Here is a 15,342-nt window from a genome sequence, read left to right on the forward strand (position 1 = left end):
ATCTAGTCGCCAAAAAGCGGTGGATCAATATCATGGATTTAATTTTACTAAGCATTTTTGTGTTATTTCGTCCTGGCCTGGATTAATAATATGTTTTCAAAATGGAGTTACAAACACAAGAAAGGATGGACATATGAAAATCCCTTTGGCATTTCAAGTCCATTTCTTCTTAATAGCACATATACACAAAGGAAGGACATTATGGACTTGCTTAATCATCAAGGGAATATGGTATATCTGCACAAGGTACTTCTTTATGTCCACCAAGATTTCAGATTATTCACCTTCATTGTCCGATTTTTAAAAATTTTATTCTGCGCCAGTTTCATCTACTAAATCTGAAGAGGTTAAAGTCTTAGTCATCATCAAACCCATCCTCAACAGTGCCGACATCTGATTATTCCATCTTGGATTAAACTCCCACCTCACCTGCTGATCTACCAGAAGGAGCACTGAATTTCTTTGGCTATGGGCCCAAATGTAAATTCGAGCATAATTATCAGCACTTTTGAAATCGCTGTCCCCTGATCCAGCAGCACAGGAACTGCGCTTCAATAGACCCAATGAGAGCAGAACTTTCAACAAAACATTCAAACCCATGCACCAGCAGAAGGTGCAAGGACATCAATTGCTTTAGAATATCTTTAGTCCCAAGTTCCTCTCCAAGCTACACATCATCCCAATCTGTTCATTCATTGCCATAGGATCAAAATACTGAACTCCTGACCTAGCAGCACAATGAGGACACCTTCACCACACAAACTGCTTTAGTTCAAGAAGGCATCACCACCTTCTTCCAGTTAATTAAAGATGCACAATAAATGCTGGGCCTTAGTGGCAATGTCTTTACCCCAAGCATGAAATATTAAAAAATCAGGAATAGATTTACAGGCCTAGACGACAGTTCTGAGGCACAATCCATGCAGGTTTTCAGGTCAGAGAAATCAAATAAATATTTTTATGCCAGTTTCCTTCATGCAAGCAAAGATTGGTAGGTTGGAGGTTGCTTGGGCAGGGACATCTCCAGCACTGCTAGGCCATATCCAAGGAGGACGTGCATGTTTGGTGGGGATTAATGGCTAGGATCATAACTGCTGTTTGCAGGGGTTGATGGGAGAAGGTGGAGCAGGAGGGAACATCTGTGGCCATGATGTTCCATTCATAAGATGGTCCCAATCACTGCAGAATTCCTGATCATGCATGAGGGAGTATGGGAGTTGTTACAGTCTTTTAGGGGTGGTAGTTTCAAGCACAGCCAGGGATGTCGAAAGGTAGCTATGGTTGTAAATGGTGGTTGGGTCCAAAAGTGGTTAATGGCAGCACAAAGGTGGAAGCATGGGTTTCAGGGTCCTTGGAAAAACCCTCCTGTTCCTCCTGGCTCACAAGGTGTTCTATAAAAGCACTTAACTCGTGGATTTAATTCTTCTCCCCTCTTTTCACTGCCAGCTTCGCAGAACTTGGGAAACTCATTTGATATCAATTTTTTAAAAATGCAAATACTGCTAAATTGAAGGCACGCACCCTCATTATAATATTTAACTAATCAACCCACATCCCACTTGTGGCTTGGTTATCCCCACCCTCCTCTGGTAAAATTAAAGAGGTGCAAATCGAGATCCTGTTTCAGATGCTTTAAATTTCAAATCTCCGACTTGGCTCCAACCCGCCATTTTATTAAGCATGAAATTTTAGCATTTAGAATCTGAATAAACTCGTTAATCAAGACCTTGATTTCAAGATTCACATCTTTGTTATTAAATCCCTCCATGGTCTCATCCTTTATGACTTAGGGATTCCTTCAACCCTTTGGGATTTCTGCATTTCTTTAATTCCAGTCTTCTCTTGAACAATCCCAATTTTATTCCATCTGTGTCTGTAGCTTCTGCAGTTTAGGCCCTAAGAGCTAGAATTCCTCCCCTAAGCTTCTTTGACTCTCTTGCTTTCTTTCAATTATCCCTCTAAACCTAGCTTCATGATCCAGCTCTTGATCATTTTTAACATTACTACTTGACTTGTGTCAACTATTGGTTTGTAATGTTCCTGTGAGACATTTTACTCTGTTAAAGATGCAATTTAAATAAAATTTATTTGTTTGCTGCATTTTCCTGGTATTTACCTCTCGTTACGTTTTTCTCCTGAGTAGCCTTGCTGAGCTTCTCCAGGGATTCCTGCAGTGATTTTGACACTTTCTGAGGCAGTTTTACCATTGGTTCATCAGAGCTATCAAAATAAATTAAAAAATAAACAAGAGCAACCCATCAGGCAGCTATTCAGATCTACATTGTTAATAGATTAATCCACACTATTCAAAGTTCATAGTAAGCAGCACTGCTCTCAGGGAAAATATAGAAAAGGTCAGATCCAGCACCCATGTTAAATGCTCTCAAGTTAAAAGCAGCATGGGTTAGAAGCAGAGTAAATCCATTTATTGCCCAATCATGTGATCCAAGATTGCAAATGAAGCTTTTAATACTGTATCATCATGCACCAAATGCTTCATGTTTGGATATAGCATACATTAGATATTGAAGAAAACTCCCTTGTGCTCCATCAATCACTTCCAGATTAGATTCGGGACGATAAGAACAGGAGTGAGGCAATTAGGCCCTTGAACCTGTTTTGCCATTCGATGAGATCATTGGCTGAGCTGTACAGCTCTTACTTCCCATACACTTTAATAACATGTGGAGACTCATCAATCTGAGATTTGCACTGTCCCAAAAACGGGCCTTACTAATCTCAGAAAAATGTTCCCATTTGCAACAATGTGGCAAACCAGTTTTCTGAACAAGTGTGTTTAAGCAAAAGGACAAGATAGATAATCTACTGCAAGTACTTATCAAATTCATAATGATTAATTAAATACCTAAATCTATCAGTATATCTAAATTAGACTCGATAATTAGTGTCTCTTTTGGGGTGGAACTCAGACCGTTTGTAATACAAGATAACAAAGTGTGGAGCTGGATGAACACAGCAGGCCAAGCAGCATCTCAGGAGCACAAAAGCTAACGTTTCGGGTCTAGACCCTTCATCAGAGAGGGGGATGGGGAGAAAGTTCTGAAATAAACAGAAGAGAGGGTGAGGCAGATCGAAGATGGATAGAGGAGAAGGTAGGTGGAGAGGAGAGTATAGGTGGGGAGGCGGGGAGAGGATAGGTCAGTCCAGGGAGGACAGACAGGTCAAGGAGGCGGGATGAGGTTAGTAGGTGGGAAATGGAGGTGCGGCTTGAGATGGGAGGAGGGGATAAGTGAGAGGAAGAACAGGTTAGGGAGGTGGGGACGAGCTGGGCTGGTTTTGGGATGCAGAGAGGGGAGGGGACGAGCTTGGCTGGTTTTGGGATGCAGTGGGGGAAGGGGGGATTTTGAAGCTTGTGAAATCCACATTGATACCATTGGGCCGCAGGGTTCCAAAGCGGAATATGAGTTGCTGTTCCTGCAACCTTCAGTGGCATCATTGTGGCACTGCAGGAGGCCCAGGATGGACATGTCGTCTAAGGAATGGGAGGGGGAGTTAAAATGGTTCGCGACTGGGAGGTGCAGTTGTTTATTGCAAACCGGGTGGAGATGTTCTGCAAAGCGGTCCCCAAGCCTCCGCTTGGTTTCCCCAATGTAGAGGAAGCCACAATGGATACAGTGGATACAGTATACTACATTGGCAGATGTGCAGATGAACCTCTGCTTAATATGGAAAGTCATCTTGGGGCCTGGGATGGGGGTGAGGGACGAGGTTTGGGGGCAAGTGTAGCACTTCGTGCGGTTGCAGGGGAAAGTGCCGGGTATGGTGGGGTTGGAGGGGAGTGTGGAGCGGACAAGGGAGTCATGGAGAGAGTGGTCTCTCTGGAAAGCAGACAAGGGTGGGGATGGAAAATTGTCTTGGGTGGTGGGGTCGGATTGTAGATGGCAGAAGTGTCGGAGGATGATGCGTTGTATCCAGAGGTTGGTGGGGTAGTATGTGAGGACGAGGGGGATTCTCTTATGGCGGTTATTGTGGGGTAGGGTGTGAGGGATGTGTTGCAGGAAATGCGGGAGACGCGGTCAAGGGCGTTCTCGACCACTGCGGGGGGCGGGGGGGGGAGTTGCGGTCCTTGAACACGGACATCTGGGATGTGCGAGAGTGGAATGCCTCATCCTGGGAGCAGATCCGGCATTTTCCTTGTCATAATTTTGGCTTTTGCATATGAGAGTCAAGCAGGCATTAGCTGGACTGGCTTTGTGATTCAATGCAAATACTGCGTAAACAGGCAGCCATGGTACCTTGGTCTGTCTTTCTTCATTGATTCTGCTGATTTGGGACCTTTGGTGATGTACTCAGCATCAAACTGTGACTTCGAGTTTTCTGTCGGATCCTTGTTACGTGTGATTTCGGGGTTCAGAGGCTCTGAAGGCTTTACGTTGGAGTGCTGACCTTTTGTGCATCCCTGAGGCACAGCAAGAATACACCATCAAACCAATCACTCTTATCATTTCACTTCTAACCCCTAGATTATTGAGCTGTGTTGTTTGCATCACCTGCCTTTGCAGACTGTGAGACTGTACGTGTAATGAAAATGGAAGACACAGTTCATGGTCTGAAGTTGTTGAACTCAATGTTGAGTCTAAAAGGCTGCAAAGGGACTAAGCAAAAGTGTGGTGCTGTTCCTCCAGCGTGCCTTGGGCTTCACTGAAGCATTCCAGCAAACCCACATCAGAAACGTTAGCACGAGAGAAAGACGGTGTATCGAAATGGCGAGAAACCAGGAGGTTAGAGTCATGCTTGTGGACTGAAGGGAGGTGTTTCACAAAGCAGTCTTTGTTTGGTCTCCCAGTGCATAGGAGACTTCATTGTGAGCAGCTATCACACTGCAGTAGAGTCATAGAGCCATAAAGGTTTACAGCATGGCAACAGACCTTGTGGTGCAACTCAGCCAGGCTGACCAAATATTCTAAATTAATCTTGTCCCATTTTCCAGCATTTGACCAATTTCACTCTCAACCCTTGCTGTTCAAATACCCATCCAGATCCATCTTGAATGTTGTAACTGTACCAGCCTCCACCACCTCCATACAGTCCACATGAAAAAGTTGCCCCTTAGGTCCCTTTTAAATTTTTCCCCTCTCACCTTAAACCTATGCCCTCTAGTTTTGGACTCACCTAACCACGCCCCTAATGTCTTCATAAACCTCTATAAGGTCACCCCTCAGCCTCCGACACTCCAGGGAAGAGAGCCCCATCCAATTCAGCCTCTCCCTAAAGCTCAAACCCTCCAAAGCTGGCAACATCCTTGTAAATCATTTCTGAACCCTTTCAAGTTTTACAACATCTTTCCTATAGCAGTAAGGCAAGAATTGAATGCATTATTCCAAAAGTGGCCTAACCAATGTCCTGTACAGCTGCAACACGACCTCCCAACTCCTATACTGAATGCACTGACCAATGAAGACAAGCATACCAAACTCCTCCTTTACTACTTGCAACTCCACTTTGAAGGAACCTGCACCCCAGGGTCTCTTTGTTCAGCAACACACCCCAGGACCTCAACATTAAGTGTATGAGTCCTGCCCTGATTTGCCTTTCCAAAATGCAGCACCTCACATTTATTTAAATTATACTCCACCTGCCACTCTTCGACCCATTTGCCCATCCGATTAAGGTCCCATTGTACTCTGAGGTAACCTGCTTCGCTGTCCAGTAGATTGAAAGAAGTTCCAGTCACCTCATCTCAATCCTACTCTTTCTCCAACCCAATTGTTTTTTTCTAGCCTATCAATGACTGTAATAGTGCTGTTTTCTACAATCGGCCAGAACTGGAAAAATTAAACAATTTTGCCTTTAATTATGTCTGAACTCATCTGGTCAACCTCTGACACTTCCTTTTCCTTCCTTTCTTGCTCCATTTTGTGGGATGGACTGTCTTCTAATTCTCATTTACAAACACACCAATTTCCACAGCTACCACAACTAAACCTCCTCACACCCGCTTTCCTCCAAAGTTTCCATTTTATTCTCCCAGTTTCTCTATCTCCGTCACATTTGTTTCAAAGATGTTACCAACTTTTATTTATTGTGTTGTGGGATTTGGGCGTCGCTGCGTGGCCAGTATTTATTGCTGATCCCTAGCTGTACTTGAGAAGGTGGTGGTAAGCTGCCTTCTTGAACCGCTGCAGTCCATATGCTGTAGATATGCTGACAATGCCATTAGGGAGGGAGTTCCTTCATTTGACCTAGCAACAGTGAAAGTACAGCGATATGTTTCCAGGTCAGGATGGTGAGGAACTTATATGGTGGTGTTCCTATGTACCTTCTGCCCTTGTCCTTCTGAGTGGAAGTGGTTGTGGGTTTGGAAGGTGCTGTATAAGGATCTCTGGTGAATTTCCGCAGTGCATCTTGTAGATAGACACACTGCTGCTACTCAGTATTGGTGGAGGAGGGAATGGATGCATGTGGATGTGTAAGTGGGATGCTTTGTCCTGGATGGCGTCAGGCTTCTTGAACATTGTTGGAGCTGCACTCATCTGGGGAAGTGCAGAGTATTCCATCTCACTTCTGACTTGTGCCTTGCAGATGATGGACAGGCTTTTGGGGAATCAGAAGATGAGTTACTCGCTGGAGTATTCCTTGTCTCTGACCACTCTTGCATCCACTGTTTATGCGGTGAGTCCAGTTGAGATTTTGATCAATTGTGGCGGTTTCAGTGGTGGTAACACCATTTAATGTCCACTGGTGGTTGATCTTTTATAACAACACTTCCAACATGTCTTCCTTTTTCCTCAACTGAAGTTTCCTCTCACTGTGTTCGTTATGACCCTCAACCATGTATGATGCATTTCCCACACTTCTACAGTAACTGCCCCTTCCCTTCCCTCCCAGAACCAGGATTCCCCTTGTTGTTGCTTATCATCTAACAGTCTTAGTATTCAAAGGATCATCCTCCACCCTTTCTGCCACCTCCAACATGATGCCAGCACTAAACACATCTTCCCCTCACTCTGTTCAACATTCTTAAGGGACTGTTCCTCTATAATATCCTGGGCTACTCCTCCACCATCCCCAACACTGCAACCCCTTCTCAGTGACCACAGGAGGTGGAACATTCGCTTTTTAACTCATCCCTTGTCACCGTCAAGTCTCCAAAGAAGCTCTGACCAAAGCAACCGAATTCCTTAAGATGGGAAGATATAAGTAGAGATAGGGAGAAAATCCATAGATGTCTGAGGTCGGAGGTAGGGAATGGGGTGGCACCAAAAAAAACGGCTTGTAATGCTGAAACTAGGCCCACCAGGAAGCAGTGAGACAAGTTTCATGGCTTCTGGCCTTTGCATTTGTATTTTGTTCAGCTGCGAAAGGATACAAAATTGAAAACAATTATGCATATACTGTAATTCCCTCAGGCCTAGTACAGAGGTACAGCTTGTGCCTTGCACCACTGGTCACAAACCCTACCGAAGGAGATTCTGTGTGTTGGGGTGGGGGAGAACATCAGAGCCATTATAATACCATAGTTATGGTCACATCCACAAGTAGGTCCCAATAGGCACATTCCACTTGAAGTCAGAGATGCAGGGGAGCAAACTTGACTACATTAACTCATATATATATTAAATAATTTGGTAATCTGATTTTATCTGAGATTCTGTATTGGTGAGAACACTAAACACTACTTACTTTGATTGCTAGAAATTCTGAGAAGTCGGTTGTCTTTTTCTTGCAGCAGGACCATCCCTGAGTGAAACAGCAAACCATTATCGTAAAAACTGAAAGAAATGTGGACACTGTAAACCAAAAACAGAAGTTGCTGGAAAAAGTCAGCAGGTCTGGCAGCATCTGTGAATAAACAATCAGAGTTAACATTTCAGATCCAGTGACCCTTCCTCAGAACACGGTCACCAGACCCAAAATGTTAACTCTGAGTTTTTCTTCACAGATACTATCAGACCTGCTGAGCCATTAGGGTATGTTTGCTTTCTTCCTGTACCAATGTGACAAGCTACAGAATTATAGGTTTTATTGCTGCTGGATTGGACAACAGCTAGAAGGACCCGAAGCCAATAGTACCAGCTTACTCGCATCACCTTAGCTACTGAACGCAGATGAGGTGATAATAGAAGAAAGTGAGAGACTCTCCCTGGTTGATACGCTCCCCATTTCCTTCTTCCATCAAGAAGAAACATGATAGGAAGAATGAGAAGACTTATATTGACATACAGTATTTATAACCTGCAGAGGTCTCAAAGGGTTTCACTGCCAGTTAAGTGCTTTTTGCAGTGCATTCATTTGTTGTAAAATAAGGAAGCAGGCAATTTGTCCCACAAACATTTAGGTGATAAATGATAAATTATCTAGTGGTTTTAGTGACCTAGATGTAACGATTATAATGAGGTCAGTCAGGTGGATCTCACAGAATATGAGTTCTCTGATTGGACCAGATTAACAGCCCCAATCAGGGAGTCTTGGCTGACAGATATAAACAGGAGTGTCTGAGGGAGGTGGATCAGTGTCAAGACTCTCCACTTGTAAATAAAGCGTGACTTGGTGATGGGATACCAGCCTCTGTGGAGTTGTCTCAATGGCAACGAGAGTGGGATTAATGATGTGACCAGGCAAAAGTGCCTACTAGCTAAAGTTCAATTGGAATTCAAACAGGCACGACAGCTGACTTTACCAGTGGAAAATGTGGCAAGTGCAGCATATGAATTGAAGGGTATTCTGACAGAGGTGAACATCCTTGCCAGTCTGACAGAGCTTAGGGATCACCACTTGAGTGAAGGCTAATGGGACAGCTTCACTCGAGACATATCCTGAACAGAGAGACTCTAGGGCAGCCCACAACAAAACCCCAAAACAAAGCCAAACCTCGGCCAAATGGCTAACATCTTTTTCAGGATCCCAGCCAGCAAACCATTGTACTTGCTGGTATGTGGACTTGAGACAGTAAAAGAGTCCTACTAAGCCTGAATTAAGTAATAGAGATCCTAGGCTGGTATCCAGGACAATGCACACCCTGGAAAGGTTATCTACTTCTGGTTTAAAGCAGTTAAATTGTTTAGCAAGATCCAAATATGAACCAATCAAAATAAATGTCTGGTTAAATGGTCACCTGATTGTAATGAAAATCAATATTGGTTCAGCTGTTTCAGTAATCTCAGAACTAGTCTTCAACAAAATTTGTTCTGGACTCTAAACCTTAAGTTTATGCAAGACCTCAGCTAGACTGAGAAGCTATACTGGGGCACCTTTACAGATTAAGGGAACAACATTGTTTCAAGTCTCTTGAGAGAAGCAGCTGGTTCAGTTACCACTGATTGTAATCAAGGGCTTAGGCCCAAGCTGTTTGGGAAAAATTGTTTGAGAAAGATTCACTTAGATTGGCTCAACATTTTTCAGTTAGAAAATGGCTGCCTGGGTGAAATCCTAGTTAAATACTCATAAGGTGGTCTGGGACTATCAAAGGAGCCAAGGCCATCTTGCACTTTGACCAGGAAGCAATCCCACAATTCTGCAAGGCCCACCCAGTGCCACTTGCCTTACATACAAAAATAGAGGCAGAAACTGGAAGGCTGGAAAGTGAAGGAATCCTCAAACTGTCCAGTTTGCAGAATGGGCATCACCAGTTATACCAATTGTGAAGCTCAATGGGTCAGTTCACCTTTGGGGGGATTTTAAACAAACAGTAAACCACTTTTTGCAGCTGGATAAATAACTAATCCCTTTCAGAGAGGATTTATACACAAAGCTGTTGGGGGTGCTGTCCTTCACAAAGCTGAACGCAAGCCATGAATACTTGCAATTGTGGTTAGACGAGGATTCCAAAAATAATGCTACAATTAAGATCCATAAGCGTTTGTACCAATATATGAGACTGCCTTTTGGGGTATCATCAGCCTGTGCAATTATTTCAGCGGATAATGGAGAACATTTCACAATGTCTACCTCAGGTCAACATCTATCTAGATGACTTTCCAATAACCACAAATACCAATAAGGAGTACTTAGAGTACTTGGGCATAGTCCTTAGACATCTCTCTCAGGTGGGCATACACATAAGAAAAGTAGGTGTTCCAGGCACCCTAAGTGACCAACTTGGGCTACAGAGTCAACAAGACCGAGGTACAGCCATTGGAAGATAAACTGAAGTTGATCAAAGATGCCCCAGCTCTCACGTCTGTACCAGAGCTTCAGTTTTTTCCCTTGGGTTGCTGAATTATTATGGAAAGTTCATACACAACCTGGCCTCCATCCTAGCACCTTTGCATCAACTCTTAAAAAAGGGTCAGCCTTGAAAATAGTTGCGTAGCCAAGCCATAACTTTCAGGGAAGTGAAGAAATGGTTATCATCCTCTAAGGAGTTGGCACAATATGGTCCCAACTGAGATCTGATTGTGACATGCAATACCTCCCTGTATGGCATCGGGGTAGTATTAGCACATAGGTGGCCTAATGGAGAGGTAGGCCCAATAGCGTATGCATCCAAGTATTTATTTTTCAATTCATTTATAGGATGTGGGTGTCGCTGGCTTGCCAGCATTTTTCACAAATCCCTAGTTGCCGTTGAGAACGTGATGGTGAGCTTCCTTCTTGAACCACTGCAGTCCTCCTGCTGTGGGTTAACCCACAATGCCATTAGGGAGGACATTCCAGGATTTTGACCCAGTGAAAGTGAAGGAATGGTGATGTATTTCCAAGTCAGGATGGTGAGTGGCTTGGAGGGGAACTTGGAGGTGGTGGTGTTCCCATATGCCTGTTGCCCTTGTCTTTCTAGATGGAAGTGGTTGTGGGTCTGGAAGGTGCTGTCTGAGGATCTTTCGTGAATTTTTGCAGCACAAAGTGTAAATATGTCCAGATAGAGAAGGCATTTAATTTGTATACGCTTAGGTACCAAAGTCTGCAGTAGGGATCATTGAACACACATGGTGGTAAATTCAAGAACGGAGAAGCAGCATATTATTTAACTAGAAAGAGACTACAGAACTCAGAGGTACTGAGAAATCTGTGTATGCTGGTAGGTGAATCACAAAATTAACATAAAGGTACAGGAAGTGATTAAGAAGAAAAATAGAATGTTGTCAATTTTTTCAAGGGGAATAGAATATGGAAGTAAAGATGTTTTCCTCCAGTTATACAGAACACTGTGGGACCATATCTGGACTAATTTACACAGTTTTGATTTCCTTACATTAGAAAGCTTGTAAATGCATTAGAAGGTGCTCGCAGAAAACTTATTTGATGAACACTTGCGATGGGGGGTCTTACTTTGTACAGGAAGGACAGACAAGCTGAACTATATTCATTTTAGTTCAGAAGAAGGACAAAAAAGTCTTATTGAAATATATAATATCCTGAGGGGACTTGACAGGTACATATTTCTTGTCGGGGGCAGATTAGAACTGGGGACACAGTTTGAAAATACGGGGCTTCCCCTCTTTCAGATGGATTTTTTTTTCACTTGGATGGTTGAGTGTATAGAATTCTCTTCCCAGAGAGTGGTAGAGACAGGTTCATTCAATACGTGAACATGCAAAATAAGAACAGAAGAAAACCATTTGGAAACTCATTCCTGCACTGCTATTCAATTAAGTCATGGATCGTCTGTTTGAATTTCAAATTCTACGTTCCCATCTACACCCAATAACTCTCGATTCCCTGAATAATTCAGAGCAGTGGAACATAGTTTCATAACTGCAAATGCTCACCTGCAGGCTATTTGTATTACCAATGCAGTGGCATTGAAGGTGAAGCCATGAGCAATTCAAATGTTGGCTGAAAGATCAGGTTTTTTTCTTAGTTCAGTCTTGGGACATGACAGTCACTTGCTGGGCCAGCATTTATTGCTGGTCCCTAATTGCTCTTGAGAAGGTGGAACCACTGCAGTCCGTGTGTTGTCAATAAAAAACACCCTGAAAGAGGTGATTCCAGGATTTTGATCTAGTGACAATGAAGGAACAGTGATATATTTCCAAGTCAGGATGGGTCAGTGGCTTGGAGGGGAACTTGCAGGTTCGGGTGTTCCCATGTATCTGCTGCCCTAGTCCTTCTAGATGGAATTGGTTATGGATTTGGAAGGTGTTGTCTCAGGGTGTTTGGTGAATTTCTGCACTGTATCTTGTAGATAGCACACACTGCTGCTACTGAGCATCAGTGGTGGATGGAGTGGATGTTTGCTGATGTGATGCCAATCAAGCGGGCTGCTTTGTCCTGGAAGACATCAAGCTTCTTGAGTGTTGTTGGGGCTGCACTCATCCAGGCAAGCGGGGAGTACTCCATCACACTCCTGACTTGTGCCTCATAGATGGCAAACAGGCTTTGGAGAGTCAGGAGTTGAGTTACTCACCGCAGTATCACTAGCCTGTGGCCTACTCTTGTAGCCATTGTATTTATGTAGCACGTCCAGTTGAGTTTCTGGTCAATGATATTGCCTGGCATTTGCATGGCATAAATGTGTGTCACTTTCATCTCTAGAGGTTGGTTGAATGGTTTGATACTAGCAATATGACATGGCATGAAAGGTGAAAGAATGGGAAAATCATTTTGGAGGGTGAGTAAAGAAACAGACCACAAAGTCAGATTAAGAAGCTGCATCCAGATCATACCCATTCTGATGCTATTCAAATCCCTCTTTTTTCTCAAGTTAATTATTTCTGAAAATAGATTACGCATTTATACCTACCTTGAGTGCATCGTGAAAGATTGGAACACCTGGGTGGTAACAGCAATCATCTGTTGGAGGAAGTATTGAAAGCTTATTTTGAACATATTTTAAATAAGAGCATGCAAAAGTGGAAAGAGAAGATCAGATTAAAATTGTGCAAAGTTCCTGACACAGGCCATTAGGAGATGTACTTGTTCTTATTTTTTATCCCATGGTTCCCATACCAACAGAGTAATGAAATGAAATGCATTAAACTCTCTCCTCAAACTCATTTCCTTCTTCCAATGGCTTTCCTCCTCCTTCTATAGACAATAGGCTTGGTCTAAAATTAGCCTTAATCAGATCTTTCGATTCACCTTACCTCTTCTTCCAAACTCAGTTATGCTGTACATAATATGCATTGGTCCATCAAATTTATTTCTCAATTTAAGTAAATAAATTCTAGGAATACAACACCTTACAAACTTGGTCAAAAAGGAGCCTTTAAAAGGAATTGGTGAGCAGGTGGCAGGTGCAATTTAAGGCAGAGATTAAATATTTTAGCAGGAAAATGAAGAGAACATAGACAATGAAAATGAACTCAAGGGTGTGATGAAGAGAAAGTTCAAGTACATGTAGATAAATCCACAAAAAGCCAGTGACACATAGGTTTGCAAACAAGGACTTAGAATAGCAAAGTAATGGTGCACTTCTACGAGTTACTAGTTAGATTAGAAATTTTAATAAGTGAAAATTATCAGATAGTGTCAGGAATGAGACTCCAGAGTTAAAAGACAACATCTAAGACAGTGGACCAGAGAAAAGGTGAAGATCTTCACTGGAGACTTAATGAAGGCTTTTGAAAGGGTGACTAAGATTAGAGCAGTGGGATTCTTCTGGTGTGGAGGTAATGTCCATATCTATAATCTGGGTAGTCTACGTTCAAGTCCTGTCTTCTCCAGAGTTGTACAATGACATCTCTGAACGGGCTGACTGGGAAAATACCCAAGTGTAGAGTGATTCCTCCAGTGAGCAGAGGGAATCAGTGATTGGAGGTTATAAGTTTCAACTGGCACTGAAAAGTAATTAAGAGGAATGCATTGGTACAGAAAGTTGAGAAGGTATGGAGTGTTTTGGCCGGCAGAGTAAGGAGGGGCAGTCAAATTTTCCAAGGGAAAGGTAGATAAATATTTGAAGCAGCTGCAGGCCAGGGCAGAACATGGGGACTGGCCTTGCTTTTCTCTAATAAAGAGCCAAGGATGAGTTGATTCTCTCGTACAGGCAACAAGTGTGTTTTCACAGGCGAGTACAGTAGATGGCAATATATGTATTAGTGGGCCATTCAGACAGAACCAAGCAGTGTGATTTTGCAGGGGTAGGAGGGAATAAAGATGCCGCCCTTTGTGAGTAAGATGAGTGACCGAAAGGAGAGTAGAATATCTTTTGGTTATGTGTGGAGGAAAAGAAGGCGTTACTTTCCCGGCACGGCGAGGATCAGCAGGGAAAGGCTGCAACGAAATATTTCAAAGCCCTGCCTTAGCTAAACAAGCTTCTCAAGCTAAAAAAAAGTTAGGTACAACGAGAAAAGGCAGTTTGTTAAAGCAGCAGAGCTGTGTACAAGTTTGTCTCTTACCCTCACGGTTGTTTTGGGGATCAAAGCGCAGGCCGCAACCTCGGTTGTAGCAGAGCTCCGCCATCAGGACACGCTCAGTTCGCGATTAGCAGACAGCAGCCGCTTCTCTGCACCCACAGGAAAAGGGAGAATCGGATATTCTGGAAATATCCTGTGTCGTCTGGAAGGAATTATCCAGTGCACAGCAAGAGGTAGTCGGCCAAAAATAGTTACAGCACATGCTGTTATCTGTCAGGGACATGGAGATAGACAGGAGCCGAACTGCAGGAAGAGGTTAAACAAGGAAGCTGTTTTAAAAAAAGGTATTCCGAGTTAACGTTAGAGCAGAAACTGTGTTATGATATTTCTGGAAACAGGTAGTAGCCGAAATGCTGCCCAATCCCCAAAGAAATTCTCTCTAATGGTAGAATGGTTACACTGGCAAAGGCCGTTCAGCCCGTAGCGCTGATGCTGGCTAACTGAAACAGCAATTCACCAAGTGCAATTCCTTAACCTTACTCCCGCCTCCAGCTCTGCATAAATTTATTCTATTTTTAAAGAAAACTTCAGCTGAATCTGCTTCCACCAGACTCACAGGTAGCGCATTCAGATCCTAACCACTCAATGTCAACTTTGCTACTTTTGCCAATTACCTTAAATGTATACCCTACGGTTCTTGATCCTTGCTCCACTGGGAACAGTGTCCTTATCTACTCTGAAAAGACGCCTAATGATTTTGAATACATCAGTTGTATCTCCGCCCTACTTTCTATTCTAGAACAGTCCCAAATTCACTAACCTTTGTCTGTAACGGGAATTCCTCATCTTTGCAAACATTGTCATAAATCTTTTCTGCATCCTGTCTAAAGTCTTCAGATTCTTCTGAAAGTGTGGTGCCCGGACCTGGTTGCAATGCTCCAGTTGAGACCTGGCAAGTGTTTTAAAGAGGTTTAACGCTTTGTAATTTACTTTTGTACCAGATGCCCCTATGAATAACGTCCATGACGCGGTATGCTTTATTAACTGCTCTCTCTCTTCTGCCACTTGCAATGTAAAATACTGTGGCAGATGTACGTCTAAAATAAACGCAGAAAATGCTGGAAAATTTCAGTGGGTCCGGCAGTGT

The 15,342-nt window shown here is 43.2% G+C and overlaps 1 protein-coding gene across 2 annotated transcripts in view; it reads right to left on the reverse strand.

Moving 5' to 3' along the window:
• zgc:92429 (uncharacterized protein LOC445063 homolog) overlaps window positions 1-15,123 on the reverse strand; it is a 35,814-nt gene extending 20,691 nt beyond the window's left edge. Inside the window, exons 1-6 of one of the 2 annotated variants that reach the window (XM_048544050.2) lie at window positions 15,016-15,123; window positions 14,238-14,498; window positions 12,644-12,693; window positions 7,645-7,701; window positions 4,257-4,420; window positions 2,117-2,220 (exon numbers count right to left, since the gene is read on the reverse strand). In XM_048544050.2, coding sequence (XP_048400007.1) covers window positions 2,117-2,220; window positions 4,257-4,420; window positions 7,645-7,701; window positions 12,644-12,693; window positions 14,238-14,301 — 439 coding nt within the window. In that variant the 5' untranslated portion in view covers window positions 14,302-14,498; window positions 15,016-15,123. Of the gene's footprint in view, window positions 1-2,116; window positions 2,221-4,256; window positions 4,421-7,644; window positions 7,702-12,643; window positions 12,694-14,237; window positions 14,516-15,015 lie in introns of those variants that run through there. The other variant, XM_059651420.1, reaches the window with a different exon arrangement.
• Window positions 15,124-15,342: the final 219 nt, after the last annotated feature.

Source organism: Stegostoma tigrinum, chromosome 15 (assembly GCF_030684315.1).
Source record: "Stegostoma tigrinum isolate sSteTig4 chromosome 15, sSteTig4.hap1, whole genome shotgun sequence".
NCBI classification, from domain to species: Eukaryota; Metazoa; Chordata; class Chondrichthyes; order Orectolobiformes; family Stegostomatidae; genus Stegostoma; species Stegostoma tigrinum.